The sequence below is a fragment of the Heloderma suspectum genome, chromosome 2 (assembly GCF_057233095.1).
Source record: "Heloderma suspectum isolate Gila_16-S chromosome 2, 16-S_ref, whole genome shotgun sequence".
Lineage (NCBI taxonomy): Eukaryota > Metazoa > Chordata > Lepidosauria > Squamata > Helodermatidae > Heloderma > Heloderma suspectum.
Window position 1 is genome coordinate 183,567,345 of NC_139459.1, and position 17,911 is coordinate 183,585,255.

Genomic DNA, 17,911 nt, shown 5'->3' on the forward strand with positions numbered 1-17,911 from the left:
GCTGGGCACCACTGCTACCCCACTCAGCCTGCATGTGACATAGAATATAACCAACACCCACCCCCGAGCTGCACATTGCAGACGGCAATCAACAGCGGTGTGTAACTTCTTCTGTCAAGGAAGCTTGCCTGCCATGACTGAGCTCTGCACTGAAGAACCCCCACAAGCTTCCAAGAAACCCCTAGGAACAGAGGGTTAAATCCATTGTTTTAATGGGAGTCCATTAACACAACAGGACTTTCAACCTCTCTCCTCCCAGCTGCGGCCTTCTATGCTGCCCGAAAATCTGCTCCAGAGTAGATTTCGAGAGTGCGCAGGGAGCTGCAAGGGGGAAGGGGAAATGGGCCCCTCCTGATGCCAGTAACAGAAGAAGTTCTATCAGCGGAATGACACCATTAGATCCACCCCATAGTCTAAATGTCACTGTCCAGGTATAAGAGAATTTTTTGCAAGACAAGGAGCAATACAACAGGTCCTATGCCATTTTGTGGGGCGCATGAGCTCTTTGACTATTTCTTCCACACTTACACAAAAGTAAAATAAAAGGTGTAAATGCCATAGAAAAATGACAGAATGCATTTTGAGATTCAATCCTTGGCAGAGCTAGGAAAAGAACTCTATCTAAGACCCCAGAGAGCTGCTGCCCACCAGAGATGACAGTCCTAGCTAGAACAAGGGTGGGCAAATTGTGGCCCTCCAGATGTTTCAGCCTACAGTTCCCACCATGCCTCACCATTGGCTCTGCTGGCTAGGATTTATGGGAGGTGTAGGCCAAAACATCTGGAGCGCCACAAATTGCCCACCCCTGGGCTGTCAATATACCACAGCTCCTTATAATCATGTAAATGATCTCAGGATCACAGAGCCTCTTTCAAAAATGTCTTAGATAAGGCACCCCAAATCTGAATAGTGTATTTGGAGAATCTGGAACATGGTTTCCGCTATGATGCTGCCAGAATTAATGTTCAACAGGCCCAAACTAAGTTTGAACATAGCCCCACTGTTCACATTTCTGCTAAATACAGCCTGACTGGCAGATCAAGTTTCAGCAGGAGTAGTGAAAAGACCAAGTGATATGACGATAATGGTACAGGCACTACTTTACAGGCTGGAGGTGCGACTAGCACTTCTATTATCAGATCTAAAAACAGCACAAAGCACACACATAAAGGTGCAGGACTGCAAGAGTACAGGACTGAAAGACAAACGAGAAGTCATGTCTACTTTAGCTCAGATTCTTATAGCCACATTACTGATGAGGTATGATGTGGGTTGAGTAGATCTGTGCTGAATCTGGTGTGTCATGAAGTGACCGTGTGACTACAAAAAAATGCACCAGACCCATGTATGTGGGATTTTGTATGTGGGCACTCTCACCCCCTTCCACATATGTGGGCACTCTCGCTCCCGTCAGCCATGTTGCTTCATGTGTTCTGCCCTTGCAGGGTTCTAAATCACAAAGGAGCCCATGTCCATATAACAGGATCCTTGCTTCAGAATTTCAGTCCCAACGCATGAATGGGGACGGAGGGCAGCAGGGGACGTGACAGTAATAACAGAGCCAGCAAGTGTGGCCTCACTCTTGAGAATGACTGAATGGGGCTTGTACCCACATTTTACCCCAACACCCAAAGTTAGCTCAGATTTCACTGTTTTTCAGAAAGCTATATACACTTCTAAAATCTTGTGCCTTTCTTCAGAAATTCTCCCCACACCTATTTACATTAGGGTTGTTTTCAATATTTCTAAACCAACAGACACTCTCCAGTAAAGTGCTGTGGAGTTCTGAAATTGTATTCTGTAGAGACACCATGTTTTGGAATAAGGGACATTCATTTCAAAGTAAAATGCACTGAGCAACTGCAGGGCTTTTCTATACTAGCATAAAAAGTGGTTTGTCCGTCATGGCTTCCTCCCATGTGAATCTGGGAATTGGAGTTTTTTGAAGAGCGCAAAGAATTTTTAAAATAGTTCTCAGCAGCTCAGGAGAAAACGTATTTTGTTATTCCTTGGGGGAAACTCTGATCATTTTTGCTGCTTCAGTTGCTACCTAATGCTATTGCTACATGATCTTAAAACACAAAATGTAGAGTTTGTTGGATTGTACAGAATGTGGACAGCTCCCTTGTGTCTCTTTTACTTTTAGAATAAATTACTTATTTTTATTTTGTTCAATATCAGTCCTGCCTTACCAGTCCACAAAAGTGCCTCAGCGAAACTGTTATTTTTCATCTCCCTTCTTTCTCTTGCCTCAGTAAGACCCCAATCTCACTATTGTGTGACACTCCCCTTCACCTCAGAAGGCTGCCCACTCCATCTTTTATAATGAGGACACTGATATTGAAAACCCATTGTTAATTCCTGTCAGACATTCCACAGAAGGTTAGCCCACCCCATCCCCACACTGCCTCTTCACTGTCTGGTAACCGTAGAAACCAGACCTCAGGGAGATTAGTAACCTGAAGCCATACAACCATGTGGCATTGGGAATTCCCAGAGGAAGGTCTCTTGCTCTTTCTCTCTGTTTTACCTTGCTCTAACAGGCCCCACATTAAAGAAACCTGATATGCTGAGCTGAGATTAATGGGGGGACGGGTGCATGCCTCAGAAAAAGAATTGCGCTGGCCCCCTGGCGGGTTGATTACCTGATTGTCCTGAACCTCTGGACAAAAATCTGAGCTCCATTCAAGTCCATGGCAAAATGCCCACTGCCCTAAATACAGTCAGAATTTGACCACCACTACTTCTACTGCCCGGGTGACATTTTAACCGAGAAGGACTTCAGATATTACTGAAAAGCATCGCTAGCTGAATGCCCAGTCAGTTCTACAATCAGCCGGTGGTGCTTCTTGTAACATTTCAAGAAACATGCAGAGACAAAGATGCACAGGACACAAAAGTGGAACACGTTCCCCTCCAACATTACAAGAAGCACTGCCAGCAGAATGAGTAGTAGTAGGGAGTGAGTAGGCATTCGGTTGCCATCCAAGGACACAGATTTCTAGATTTCTCATATGTTCTAAAGTTGAAGTTAAGTGATGCACGTGAGTAGGGTGCCCAGCTAGCGACACCATTTAGAGAGGGCCACAGGGAGTTTCTTTCCCACCATGATTTTCAGGCCACATATGACTATTCCTCAGGAGCACCTGGACTATTTTTGTAACAGAAACCATTCAACATGTAAAAGAGTGCATGTGAACAGCAGAAATCCCTTTGCTATAAAAACGGTGACCTTTTGACCTATACTCTTAAAACACACTGCTTTAACCTTTAATATATCCAAGAACAGGCCTCTTTAAGCCAGGCTGAGAATCCTGACACTTGCAATCACAATCTCTTCCCTGTTCCCTATCAAAATCTCTGAAATGGCACTTCTGCCCAGAATTTAGCCTTGAGTGTATTGTTTTACAAGGGACATTCACAAATCTTATACTAGCCCCTGTCTCAAGTGGTTTCACTAAGAGCAGAGTCTTAAAAATTACATTGTTCTCTGGGTATAAAGCACATGCTACAACAGCTCTGTCCCTGTAATAGTTCCAGGACTGGGTTATCCGGTTTTCCTTACTCTCATCGCACCAAAAATAATGTGCCTGCAAAAGCACATAAAGCTGCAGGGGAAGGTGTTATGAGAAGATGGAAGTCCAAACTGCTTCAGTGTAATTCAGATTCCATTTCTCTCTCCATAGCAGAAGCAATAAGTTAAAGTGCTCTAAAGAATAACTCACACAGACTAAATGCTATTTTCCAAAGAGGTCTACAAATAATTAATGGTTTTAAAGTCAAGCTTTACAAGAGTAGAGCAAATATGAATATTTTTAAGGACGTAACTTTCTGGCACCCTTACTTTCTAAACTTGTGCTTTTCTCCATACACCCAGCTTTCTTTTACTTTAGAGCTTTTCATGCATACTCTAATCTTTGTCCAATCCTTTTCCAGTCCTTCTAAACTTATTTTTCTATTCTACTTCCTTCCCTTACACTCACACACTCACACATATGTGCAGGCTGCTTCTTGATGGCTGTCAATCTTTCCACCTCACCCTTACTTTTCAGGCAGGTAAACCTGATTAAATGCTTCAGGCCTTCCTGCAGTGGTAAAAACAGTGAAATACTCAGGGGAGAGGGGTGTGTGTGTGCTGCAACTGCTTAGAAAAAGCAGGGAAGGGAGGTGATACATGACAAACCAGCCAGTTGCAAAAACACTAATTTGGCCTTGAGCATTACTTACCTTTGCACCTGGTGCACCTGGAAAACCTGGAGCTCCAGCAGGGCCAACAGGTCCCTAAAGAAAGAAAGAAAGAAAGAAAGAAAGAAAGAAAGAAAGAAAGAAAGAAAGGTGGTTTCAATCAGACTGAGAAAAGCAGAACAGTTTTCTTTTAATTATTTAGAATCTCTACAGCAGATTTAGAGGGCATCTCACAATCCTGCAACTCAACCCCTGAAGAGTTAATCTGGGAAGAATGTAATTAGGATCTTAAATTTATAAACGGGAATGTGAGGCTGGAAGTGGCACCCCAATAAATCCAAGGCAGAGCTAAGACCTGAACTTGGTTTCTCTGCTCCAAATCAGGTTTTCTGACCCATTTTTGGGCAAGCTGCCCCTCAAAACCAATGGTGGCTGTGTTCTTGAGTTAATTTTACATGGAATAAAGAGATTGTGCTCTAACATCCTCTCACCGTCACAGTCCCCCATCTGATCAACAAGACGAAATGAGTTTCTTCCTACTTGGAAGTTATATCAGGACAAAAGCATTTCATGAATGTAGAGATGTTCAGGTTGAGGTCTGTAACAAGGCAAGGCTGATACAAGGGATAAAGAATGGCATCAAGTCTAGGATTTAGCCCAGGGTGAAGGTCTGAGATCCCTATTGCTCCTGCTTTCTGCTCAGCAATATAGATCAATACAGATCTGCCTCCAAAGACATGTTTCCATCTGGAGCCATCTCAAAACTGAACCGCTCATTTTACCTCCCAAGCCGCCTCCCCTCAATTACTCTCTGTCTTCATCAGTAACATTACTGTCCATCTCGCCAACCAGGCAGGAAGCTTTGGCTTTTTTGTGGTCCTCCAGCCGTTACTCCCCATACTCAATCTATTGCCAAGTCATGCTGCTTCTTCCTATACAACATGATGAAAATCAGCCTGTTCATTTCTATCCCTTTGGTTACAACTCTGGTTTATGCTTCGGTCATCTCCCTCCTTTGCCGCTGCAACCTTATTCTCTTGGATCTTCCCTTGTTGCCACACTTCAGACCTCTCTCCTCTATCGAGAACTAAGCTGCCCAAATCATTTACCTCTCTCATCACTCCAAACATGTGACATCTTTCCTCAAATCCCTACACTGGCTTCCCATCCTCTCAGATCCCTACACCGCATCCAGCATAAACTCCTTGCCTTGCATAGCTCATGCCAGCCTTCCTCCACCCTTACTTTCCGTCACCAATTCCCATTATATCCCATCCCATTACTTTCCAGCCCTCCAACTCTACCACTCTAAAATGTGTGAAAGCCTTCTGCTCTCTCTCTCTCTTTTAGTTCAAAGTCTTTACTTTACAAGTTAACATAATAAAACTGCAGTATAATTCAATGAAAGAATGACAGATGACATGCACTTGTAATACTAAATAAAAACATGTTAAGAAAGAAAATGTTTTTTGAAAGGAATTTACTTACAGGTGGACCAGCTGGGCCAGCGAGACCATCATTACCACGAGCACCCTGTGTGAACAAGAGATCATGAGTCAGAAAAGTAAGCTTCATCAAGCAGCAGTGTAGCTGTGTTCCCAGCGATGCCTACAAATGGAATTGGAACCTTGGGTAAATCTATGGGTGAAATCCAATGATGACCATCCACTGGCAGAACAGACACCATTGGCTTTTGGGGGACCCTTCAGAGCAGATTTGGGGGGCATGCAGGGAGAAGGAGAGGGAAGGGAAGTCCTGCTGCATGAGTGGAAATCCACTTGTGTGACACTGAATGTTGCCCCATATCTTAGAGCAGACTGACATATGTAGAAGAATAATGTGGCACAGCCACATAGAACTGTGTGTGTGTGTGTGTGTGTGTGTGTGTGTGTGATTACACATAACTGAATGCTCCCTGATGTTAACATGAACAAAAGATACATGCACAATTCCTCCATTTGCAGAAAGCTTGCACTGTCAGGGACAAAGACTAGGCTAACTTTCTCCCTTTCTGCTGTGGTACAGCCCCACAGAATTCTTCTGAACATGTAGATATGCTCTTGGTTTGCTTTATTGTCTACAACTGTTAGGCTTCCTCTATTCCCAGGGTAAGCAAAGATAAAGTGAGGAAGAAGTGTATATGGCTCCATCCTTTGGGTCCATTCATGAGAACCTGCAATCCAGGATAATGATACTTATTCCTGTATAATCCCAGCAGGAGTAAACATAGTTTGTCTGAACTTGGCCTTAATTTACTTTAAAGAAAGTTTTAAAATATTTTGTTACTAAACAAGACAGAGGTATAATTAAATATATAGATTCAACAACCTGAATATATTTTTCAGATAAGGGTTATATATTAGAGATATGTAAGCAAATGTCAAATTCTAAGTATTTCTCTTTTCCTTTTTTAAAAAAGCCAGAAAAGGTAAGAGACTGGGGGGGCAGGGGTGTTTCCACCATGATTTACTCTGAGCTGGCTGCGTGTTGAGGTTGTTAGGGACAGATGACATCATGGCCATCCAGCAGCCACCCCAGAGCTTATCAGGGAAAACCCGGATCTCCTGAGACTGCTTAATTCTTTTCCTTAAGTCGGGTTCTCCCCGGTATAGTTGTTGTATGCCCAACCCACCCACCTCCCACATTTACTTCAGGTATGCTAGCCCTGCCCAGGGGTGTGCCTTTCATCATGACCCTGGTCAAGGGGTGTTTCCTCCCATTGTACTGAATGAGACTTGCCCTCTCAATGACCACAGAAATAACAGAGAAGCCCCTGCACATAGCAAAGCCCAATTCCTTAAACGTGATTAAGCGCGATCTCGAGGCTCAGAGATTCGTTGTCCTAAGATTCATTGCCTTAGGATGTAACTCCTTCACAGCTTCCTTATAGATATCCTGTGGGTTACAATGGGGGTGGTGGTTTCTGTCTTTGTATTTACTGGTCTCTTTCCCACAACAAACCCATTTCTGTCTCCTCAGAAGTAACTCCTATTGTGGTCAATGAGGTCCTGTGGGTTACAGTGGGGCTGGCTTCCTCCTTTGTGTTCTCCTCCCGCTTTCCCAGCACAAGCATGTGTGTGTCTACTTGGAAGTAGCTCCCATTGTGCTCAATGAGGCTTGCTCCTGAAATGCGGGTGCATCTGGACTTTCAGGGGAAAGCAGAAGGGGGGGGGCTGCTCAACTTATTGGTTGAGCAGCCCCTGCCAGTCAGATGATGTTCACTCCACCCCCCACCAGGAAGTATGTTCTGTGAAGTGATTTAACTGGTGCAGAGAATCTGCTCATGGAGCCCTGCTCACAGCAAAGCTGATTCCTTTTAAAAAATCTGGTACTCCTCCATTAGCTTCTCCTTCCGTTGTCGTGGAAACACGGCCTTGGAAAAATTAATTTAAAACAGAACAGACCAGAAAGGGGTTTTACATAAGAGTGCCTCTGCACTGCAAAGTTATATTAGCTTAAATGTCATGGCTTCCCTCAAAGAACCGTGGGAACTTTACTTTGATGAGGGTGTTGAGACATCTGTTAGCCCTCTTCACAGAACTACATTTTCTAGGGCTCTTTAGGGAGAAGAAATGACTGTTAACATGTTTTAAGTCTATCGAGTAGACACACCCAAGAATTTGGTTTCTAGCTATTTTGTTTAGACCCAGAGAGCAGGTTTGGATTAATCTTAAGGTACAGAATAATAATTCAGTAGAGGTTAATATGCTAAAGAGAGCTTTGGCTATGGGGCGGTATAGAAATGTAATAACAATAACAACAACAACAACGGCACAAAATACCAACACCTCCAACAAATGCCCCTGATGTACCTCCAATGGCAAAGACTGGGCAGGGATAAATCTAGACTTTGTCTTGGTGTATTTATCTATAAAATGTGTGTACCTTTTGTTTACCATGGCTTGGATCCTAATGATCTGCTCATGGAATGGGGGAAATTCTCCTCTACCTTCCTGCTACAGCCCCCTGTGCCCTTGAGAATCTGTTCCCCTGGGCTTTGGAAGAGTATGGAATGTGGCATGGGAAACTGTAGCAGGAAGGCAGAATTTTAAAAAATTGGGGTGTTCCTCCACTCTTGGACAGGTGGAACTGCTTTTTTGCTCAAACAGGGAGACTTTGGATCCAAACCAAAATCATAAAAACAAGAAAGTAAGCTTAAAATGCAACAACAATACAAAGCAACAAACCAGAAAAAAATTCAGGCAACAGAATGCAAAAATCAAAATACAAAAGACTGGCAAAACCTAGCAATAAAACACAGGCATAAAGGCAGTCCTACTACTAGTCACCAAGAACCTAGCAAAAATTATAGGTCCTTAGAAGGCCTTTAAACACATTTGAGAATGAGGTCTGTGGGGATCTCTGAGGAATGAGTTCTAGGGATAGCTTCGCTTTGCGAATCTGTGGTTCTAATCTCAGGAAAATGCAGAGCTCCTGTGAGGAACTCTGTAATAAAAGGCCAGGGCAGCTAATGGTTTCACACCCGTGCCCTCATGTAACTAAAGACTAATTGCCTGGCAGAACTCACTCATGTCCCAGGCAACAGGCCAGAAAGATTAGTGGAAAAGTGAGGCAGCAAGGCCAGATGAACAGTGTCAACATGGTTGAAGGCCTTCAAGAGAATACCACTGAAAACTTTTTAAAAAGGGAGTCAGAAGCTTTGCATGCAGGCAGTCCTGAGTTCAATCTCTAGCTAAAAGGACCCTGAGTAGCAGGGCTAGGAAAGAGTTTCTTCTCCTGATGCCCTAGAGAACAACTGAGCTAATGGTCTGCCTTGGTATAATAAGGTGGGTTCAAATTCCTGTATAAAAATGGGAAAATCCTTCATTGGTCTCCTGCTGTCAGGATTCCCTTGCCCCCACTGAACTTCAAACGCCGAATCAAACACAGACAAGAGGCTTCAATCTACAGCTTTTACTCCATTACCACAAAGGGTCATACAGATGCAAATTCTCAGTGACTCTCTGTCTGCAAGGAAATGCCTTCAGGGGATTCAAAAGGTAGCTACGAAAGTTGCCCACTGTTTGAAAGAAAAGCGGTCTCACTAGCCTAAGTTAAGGGGTGGGGGGAGGTCTCTCTCTTGTGAGGCTTCTAAGCGCTGCTGTTCACGCAGGGCCAATCGGGTGGACTGTCTAAGTTCCGCCCCGGCCTTCTCCCTCTTGGCTCTGCGTCGGCATCTAGCATCTATTAATTCAGACTCCCCAAACCCCTGTCTCTAACAGAGGGGTGGTGAAGAGGGACCCTCCTCCTCCAGCTGGACCTTTGAAACCTGAGGAGCCTGCCTAGCCATGTCTGGACTAGTCTGGACCCAGACATCTCTGGGAACATACTTGCCCCATGTCTGGCGGTTCTTCAGAATCTGAACTACTCTCCCACTCCCTGCATTCAGAAACACTCCTGACACCTGCATCATCTTTCAGTGCAAGCAAGATGGCACATAGCTCCTTGCTACATCATACTGATAAGGAAGTGACACGAGGCAGGCTAATACTTTGCTTCAAGGCATATGCAGAATTTGGGTGGGTGAAGGCTCAAGGAGGAGGTTGTGGTCCCCCTAAAAAGACTTGCCTCACACTTTCAAAGCCCCAGTTCTAGAAGGAAGATTGGGAAATGATCTGTGTATTCAAACCTCCCAAACAAGTGTCAAGGGTAGGCCTCGTCAGACACCTGCCAAGGGCCCACACCCCAGCAGGGGCCCACTGACAAGAGCTCTCTGGAGCTTCTCCTCTTCACCATTGCAACCTACTTGTTCACCTGCCTCTTGCTCTAGCCCAGAAAACAGGGGTGGGGGTGGGGATGGTGAGGAGGAGGAGGAGGAGATGATGATGCTGTTGCTTACTTGCTCACTGGCTCTCTGCCTGTCAAACAAGCAAGTGGTACCAATGGTAAGAAAGAGGATGGTGACAATGGCAATGAGAAGGTGGAGTCACTGAGGGAGTGGACAAATTGAGGATGTCTTGCCCAAGGGCCCTCCAAAACGTGGAGTCAGCACTGCTCCCTAACACCTCTTATTATCAGAACCAGGACCAGCTAAAGTTACTACCTCCTAGTTCACTAGGAATTTCTGGAGCTTTGCACTGTTTAGGATTAGCCAGGTGGGTTCATTTCCACCCTGCTCTGTTGCTGCACTATTATTCCCACTGCCTTCTCCCAGCACACTAGTACAAATGAAGGAGGACAAGCAACAGATCCATTGCAGAACAGGAGGATAGGGAGACCTGCCTACTATCTCCCTGCCCATTGCACTTTTTACAAGACAGAGGCCTGAGGAGGGCATTGGAGGATAGGTTTCATGCCATGTATGTTACGTGTATGCCTGTGATAATTGTAGAGAAAAGCCTAAAACTAGAAGAAGTCACAGGACTAATTTCTTTGTAAAGATAATACCACATGATGGCCAATATATGTTATGGCAGAAATCATATATAAAAGCTCTATAAAACCAATACAATTATTCATAGAAATTATATCTATAAACCATGAGCAAAGAGCCTGTTCAGATGTGCACAAGAATTTGTCTGTGCACTGAGACTTTTCCCTTGGGTTTCCCCTTCCCCAAAAGACACTCCTTCAGCTATATCAGAAACCACTTCCGAAACTCCACCAAGTTTCTTTCTTTTTTTTAAAAGCTTGTCAAATGGCATGAGGCTGCTGTTAGGAGAGGACGGGGAAAGAGTCTCAGAACATAGAAAGTTCATTGTATGGCCTTCTGAGGGCACTGGAGGGGGTGTTCAGAAAATAAGGAACTCCAATGGCACAAATAGAGGTTTTTATTTATTTCTTAAGCCCCCGTGCTATGGGGGAGGAGGAAAGAAAAAAAGTGTTTGAATAGGAAGGTTTAACCCTCCCCCACCCATGTGTGGTGGTCCTGATCCAGATCAGGGCCCTGCACACTTGCACAAAAGTAAAAGAAAAAAGTATGATCACCTACATGCTACGCATTTAACATAGCATGTGGTTTAGCCCTGAATTACGCCTTTGGTCTGCAACAGTAATATAATTTATTATACTTGCAGCCCCATTTAAGACACTTCCCAAATCCAAATTGCCCCTTGGCAATTTCTTCAACAATATCATTTGTCTAGCTGACCATGAGAGCTGACCTTCAGAAATACTCAAAGCGACCCAGGTGTTATATTCCAAGACAGTCTCTCCGGGTGAATTGGATGGAATTCTAAATATTCTGATGGCCTGATTTTGATCCCAATCTAAATCTGTAAGAAGTTAAAGGAGGTAGTGGGTTTACTTTGTACCAGCACACCTTCCAAAGATGCAGCAGTGACAACATACTCATTGGGGAAACTGCTCTCCTGCTCCCCACTAATTAGAAACTGGCTTAAGCTTAGGAGCAGCAAAGAGTATTGATCCATACCATTGGGTGCTCACTTAACAAGCCTGGAGTTACCAAGGTTCACTGTCTTGGTTACTTTATCTGCTTAATTCCTTCCACATTTTGAATTTATGCAAGTATAAACACTGGAGCTTTGGGCTGCAGTTCTCCTGCTGACCTTCACAGGGAGCCTCTAGGGAGGCTTTGCCATGCGTTCAACGAAAGGCCAGAGGGAATTTCATGCTACATTTATTACAGTATCAAGTGGAGGTTGAACTCTCTGGAGATGAAGAATGGAATGCTGGAAATGGGCCCAGGGCATGATGTGTTCAGCTTACAGCTCTGCTAAACTGTGCGTAGTTGTGCCTATATACTCAGCTTTCTTTGACAACAGACCCAGGTTTAAATAAGCTGTCCAGTTGCGAAGTTTACCAATTGACACTTGGCCAGCCATTATCTCTCAGCCTAATCTTATCTCACAAGGTTGTTGTGAGGATAAAATGTCAAGGAGAAGGGACACCATGTACACTGCCTTGAGCTCCTTGAAGGAAGGGGGGGATAAAAACAGAGGAAGCATACATATAGATGAATCTACCCTTGTAGCTTTGCTAAGTAGGATGTGACACTTCTAAGCATCTGCATCTTTCCTACGGTCCAATCAATGCACTAGCCCCTACAGTTTTACCAAGCACTGCATGGTGCACCCATGCTTGCGGCCGTGAAAACCACTACTGAGTATGTCTATACCTTACAGCCTTTCCAAGCACTGCTTCTAGGGTTGCTACCTCTCTTACCCCAGATGTTGTACTTTAAATTCCCAGTTGAAGTGGGAGAAAAGGCAATCACAGTTCTTCCCTGCCTGTTCCTTCCCCAATCCTAATGTCTGCCTCCTCCCCGATGTGCTGTATGGCACTCCTGCAGACCCTAGGGAGGGTGTTGTGACACAACCATAGAACATATGGACAGGAGAGGCCACACACGACCTAAAGGACTACATCTGGTGGCTGGGTTCCAAACTGCAGCCCTAATTGCCTCCTACACTCATATCTGCCCTCTGCAAAACATTAACACTGTTCTCGTACATCTGAACTGTGCTGTTCACTACACAGCCTTCCCCAACCCGGTGCCCTCCGGATGTTTTGGGCTACAACCCCCACCATCCCCAGCCAACATTGCCAATAGTCTGGCAAGATGGAAACTGTAGTCCAAAACATCTGGAGGGCACCAGCTTGGGGAAGGCTGCACTACATAGTGTGGCTAGCTATTTGTACGCCAAGAACTGCAGCAAACAACCACATTTGTAGCTTTGCAGCATCCTGCAGAGATGCACCTCTAACACTTTCTTGCATGTTGTTCCCTTTCCCAGAACTACCTCAGGGCTCTCGTCACCTCAGTATAGACAAAAGCCATGGCTCCATTCCCTTACAGTCGGTGTGTGCATTTACCTCAGGTCTGTTTAACAATATGCCCTGGTCATAGCTGTAAAAGTTACTGCTCCCTCAGATCAGTGATATACCAGGGAGAAAGCCTTTCCATTGCAGAAAAGACGAGTACAATAAGTTCTACTTAAACTAGATGTTAGCTCCACTAAATGCTAGGAAGCAGATGGTGCTTTCTGCTTCTCCTCCACAATCAACTTAACAAAGCATGCCCTGCCCACCACTTTTAGGCAGGCACTGGCTGCAATAAAAATCTGCTGACAGGCAGAAAGCCACTGTCATGTGTCTTAGGGCACAACAACTTCTCTTTTGCTCACCTGCACACTGCAGTTGTTTCCTCTGCCCCTTCTTGCTGTCGTGTGGCTCCGCTACTAGCCCTTTTGAGGCTAGGAGAGAGAACCCAAACCACAAGTGTGATTGACTTAACGTGGCTTTAAGAGAGGGCAGTGCTGTGCAGCTGGATGCATGGCTCTGCTTCTCTCTCTTGCAGCCTAAAGGGCTGGTGGTGGTGGTGGGGCAATAAAGAGAGAGAGTGAAAGCACGTGGGGGGAAGAAAGAAAGTTAGTGAAAGCACGTGGGGGGAATAAACAGAGAGAGTGAAAGCACTGCACATGCAGCCACCACAGTGCTGCATAAACTCTGCTCAACTTTGCACACTGGGAGGGTAAAGAGAAGGGGACGGCAGAGGATGAGATGGCTAGATAGCATCACCGATGCAATGAATATGAACTTGAGCACTCTCCGGGAAAGAGCGGAGGACAGGAAGGCCTGGCGTGCTATGGTCCATGGGGTCACGAAGAGTCGGACACAACTGAACGACTGAACAACAACAACAAAGGGTAAAGAGATCTCATTTCACCATTACTCCAGGAGATGAGATGGGCCATAGTGAATGCAGTGGGGATTGCTGGTGGGGGAGGAGGGGATTTTCCACCGAAGGCATAGGTGCTTGCATTCATTCTGCAGTAGTGAGAAGGACTAAAACAACATTTCCAGGTGACAGGAATTGCAACACTCAAGCAATGCTGATACTCACAGCAGCACCAGATGCGCCGGGACGCCCTCTCTCACCTGGAAGACCACGGGGACCCTGGGAAATAACACAGACAGAAGTTAGGAAGGCAACACATTCTTACAGCCCCCTAGAATACTACCCTCTGTGTGCTACAGTACCCAACTTCTCTATGGGGAACACATAGCCTGTAGGCCACGATGTAGCTCAACATGGCCATTTGTGCAGCCACCACTCAATCTCTGGTACCCCCCCAAATCTCAGCAGAATTGCTCGGATTATGGTGGCATGGGCACATCCAGTGGCAGTAGGGGTGGTGCAGCGCCCACAGGATCCTGGAGTGGCCAGTGCAGCCCTCAGCCCTCCGAAGTTGCTCACCCCTGCTTTGCATTACGGTAAACTAGTGAAATGGCTCTCATCATGACAGATGGGCAGGAGGATATGTTCAGGGAGGACCTGTATATTGCAGGGACCCCACTGGGAGGAGGTGTGCACACACGTGCTGTTCACAGAGAAGCACTGTGCTTATACAAGCACCGGCTGCTACTAAGCACATTTGGGTCTGGTCAGTGCCTGGACGGGAGGGGACATGAGAACCCTACAATTTGGTTTCCATGGAAGACAGGATATAAATGCATTCTAGTCATGTAAACTCTTAGAGGCAAGGGAGGGATGTTTTCTTCAGCGGCTTATGGACAGTGCCCTTCCCACAGTGATAAGCGTGTTGAACAAAAATAGTTGAGCGCAGCATACTCACCATGGGACCAGGAGAACCATTCTCACCTGGAGACCCAGCTTCACCCTAGGTAAGAGGGACAATGGTAACTTATCTCCTATTATGCCTTTGCTACCAAATACTGTGAGAGCATATACCTGGGCTGGGACACTATGCTAGGAATGTTGCAAAAATGATCTTGCCAGTCTCTTGGGTTGAACACTAAAGGGCACTCCACTAGCATGCAAGAAAGACTACATCAATGGCCAGCAGAGGATGGCTACAAGCATCACAACTGGTGACACCTTTTCTGGCAGAGATGCAGAACTGGAAGAGAGGGCAGGATGGATTGTTACTGTCAAAGGATAACAAAGGATGCCTTACAGCGGTGGGTTTCTGCAAGGGCCCTAGTCAGTTTCAGCTCGCACACAAAGGTGAGTCATCCAAGAAATTGTGACACTTGAGCAACCACTTTCCAAGATGCAATGGATTTGACAGCTGTAGAAGGAAACCCATTTTGCCAAGAACATTGTATTCCTGTGTGAGTGCTGGGAAAATGAGCAGAAGTGTGCTTCCTTGAGGGAAGGCCTCTGGATCCCACATAATGAAATGAGCATCAACTGCCCACTTGTGACACTATAAACTGAAAAGGCCCTAAGCTGTCCTTGGGAATCCTCATACTTTTTCCTTCCTTCTCATCTTAAGCTCCTAGGGGCACTGGGGAGCTTTCAGGCTGACTAGGATGGTTAGAAATGACACCACCTTCAGAGAGTATAGATACTGTCACAACAGCTGTTAGCAAATGACACACCAACTGGCAATAATAAGGAAAGGACAGTGCAAACCTAGAATATGGGCGTTCACTGCTTTTAAATGCTGTGTGTTTAGGGTAATTCAGCCTTTCCCAATATGGTACCCTCCAAACATTTTGTACTTCAAATCCCATCTACCCCAGCAAGGATGGCCAATGGTCAGGAATGCTGGGAATTGTAGTCCAAAAATCTGGAGGGCACCAGGTTGGGGAAGAATACTACAGAAAAATAGTAATCTACTTGTTATGTAGTTGAGTGTCAGGATAACATGTTCATTTTCATTAGCTAACATGTTCATTTTCATTAGCAATATGAAATTCATATGTGCCTGCCTGGACCTTAAGGTCATCATCAGAGGCCCTTCTCCGTGAGCCCCTGCCAAAGGAAGTGAGGCAGGTGGCTACTAGGAGGAGGGCTTTTTCTGTTGTGGCACCCCGGCTCTGGAATGAGCTCCCTAGTGAGGTTTGCCTGGTGCCTACATTGTACTCCTTTCGGCGCCAGGTGAAGACCTTTTTATTTTCCCAGGCATTTTAGCTTTCTAAATTTTTATCTTTGCTGTTTTAAATTTGTATTTTAAACTCCTGTACTGCTGCTAGGTTTTATTGTGGTTGTATTGTTATATTGTGGTTTTAATGTTCTATATATTTTAAATTGTTTTATTGTGTGTTGTTTGGTTTTAGTTTTTGTGAACCGCCCAGAGAGCTTCGGCTATTGGGCAGTATAGAAATGAAATGAATAAATAAATAAATAAATAGCTAGCAGCTTTCACTTGGTGATGCTGAAAACAGAAAGAGGGCTTCTGCTTTGTAAATCTTGCCATCTTTGGTGTGCCCCTCCTCTTTCCCTGCAGCACTGAGTTCTAATATCAAGTAGCTTAGGGTTCAGCGTAACAGTGAGGAATGCATTTGTTTTCCTGCCACATTAAAACCAATTCTCCCCCCAATCTGCCCCCAATATGAGTTCCTTAAAAAAGAGCATTTATTTTCCTTGAAAAGAAATTTCTATAGTTCAGTTTTCAAATTGTACACTGCCCTAAATACACTGGTAGAAGGGAAATTGACAATTGTTTCGTTAGATGGAATCTCACCCTTGCAAGCTTAGATATAGATATTGTCACTTAAGAATTGTTAATTTTACCCTTGGAAGCTTTAGGGCACAATCCTATAAATGTTTAGAAAGGAAAACAGCCTACAACTCCCAACATGGCTGGCTGGGGAATGCTGGGGTTGTAGGACTTTTTTTCTGTCTAAACATGCATAGGATTGCACCTTTACTCTGTTATTGGCTTCTGTTTAAAGAGAAAGAGCTAATAAGATACAATCTGATACGTGACGGGAGCATTTATTGGAAGGAATTAATAAAGTTAACAAAGGGCTGTTGATAATATCCTAAAAAGAGGATGTATTTCTCAGTTCACAGCTTGGGGTGGGAGTTAGGAAAGGAATGTTCCCTACCTTAGCACCTGCAGCACCAGCTTCTCCTTTAGAACCATCTAATCCAGGATAACCCTACGAAAAGAGAGAAAAAACACAAGTTACATTGAATCTCCTGGCACAGTCATGCAGATAAAGCTTTGAAAGAAAACCAAAAAAAGCAACCCCAGCCTATATAATGCTTGCAGACTTACTCTGTGACCTTTTACTCCAGGAAGACCTGGGGTCCCAGGGAAACCTCGAGCACCCTAAAAGTAAATGAGAGATCAGTTCAGGTAAAAAAAGCACAATGGTTTCTCACACACATGCAGTTAACTTCAGAAAAGCTGAAATACAGAACAATTAGCTGCAGAAGCAAAAGGGTCATGTTTCTGTCCTATCCAACCCATAGATATGGGTCTCTACCAAAGGGCATAGTACAGAAACAGGAAAAAAAATCCTGACTATGTTATGCAGTGGCCTCTCTAGCCCTTTATTCAGTCTCTGATGATAGCACTAAACATACAAGGCAGCAATGGAGTGCTCTTTTCCCTGTCATTCACTTCCTCTTTTCTGCAGACTATGATTCAGCAACCATCTTAACATATCAAGGCAGACAGAATTATGATGTAAGCCACTGACATCATAACACTAATTGATGACACTCAGGTTGATTGGTAAGTCTCATGCATGCTCTAAACCTTTCTCCCCCTTCCCTTCAAATTAAGACCAGCTGCCCAGACAGGTTTGTGTATACTTTGCAGTGCCACATAAGTGCCAAACTACCACAGAATGTGGAAATGGCTGCAGAATTTAGCATTCTGAGACTCTTGGCTTTCTTTTTTTCTTTTAAAGCAAGTTTCTTATAGCTGCTTATGGTGAGGTTCAATAAGGGTGCATTTTATCATGCAACTGCCCTGCCACATTCACATAATTTTATGGGAGTGGCAGGAGATACAGACGAAGTCATCTTCAACTCATAACCCTCCCATGCTTTCCTACTGTT

General features: G+C 44.7%; 1 protein-coding gene across 1 annotated transcript in view; it reads right to left on the reverse strand.

The window, feature by feature from the left end:
- The window catches only part of COL2A1 (collagen type II alpha 1 chain), a 107,455-nt gene that overhangs the window by 54,545 nt on the left and 34,999 nt on the right, over positions 1 to 17,911 (reverse strand). Inside the window, exons 13-18 of the mRNA XM_084832284.1 lie at positions 17,121 to 17,174; positions 16,948 to 17,001; positions 14,724 to 14,768; positions 13,991 to 14,044; positions 5,674 to 5,718; positions 4,228 to 4,281 (exon numbers count right to left, since the gene is read on the reverse strand). Coding sequence (XP_084688410.1) covers positions 4,228 to 4,281; positions 5,674 to 5,718; positions 13,991 to 14,044; positions 14,724 to 14,768; positions 16,948 to 17,001; positions 17,121 to 17,174 — 306 coding nt within the window. The remainder of the gene's footprint in view (positions 1 to 4,227; positions 4,282 to 5,673; positions 5,719 to 13,990; positions 14,045 to 14,723; positions 14,769 to 16,947; positions 17,002 to 17,120; positions 17,175 to 17,911) is intronic.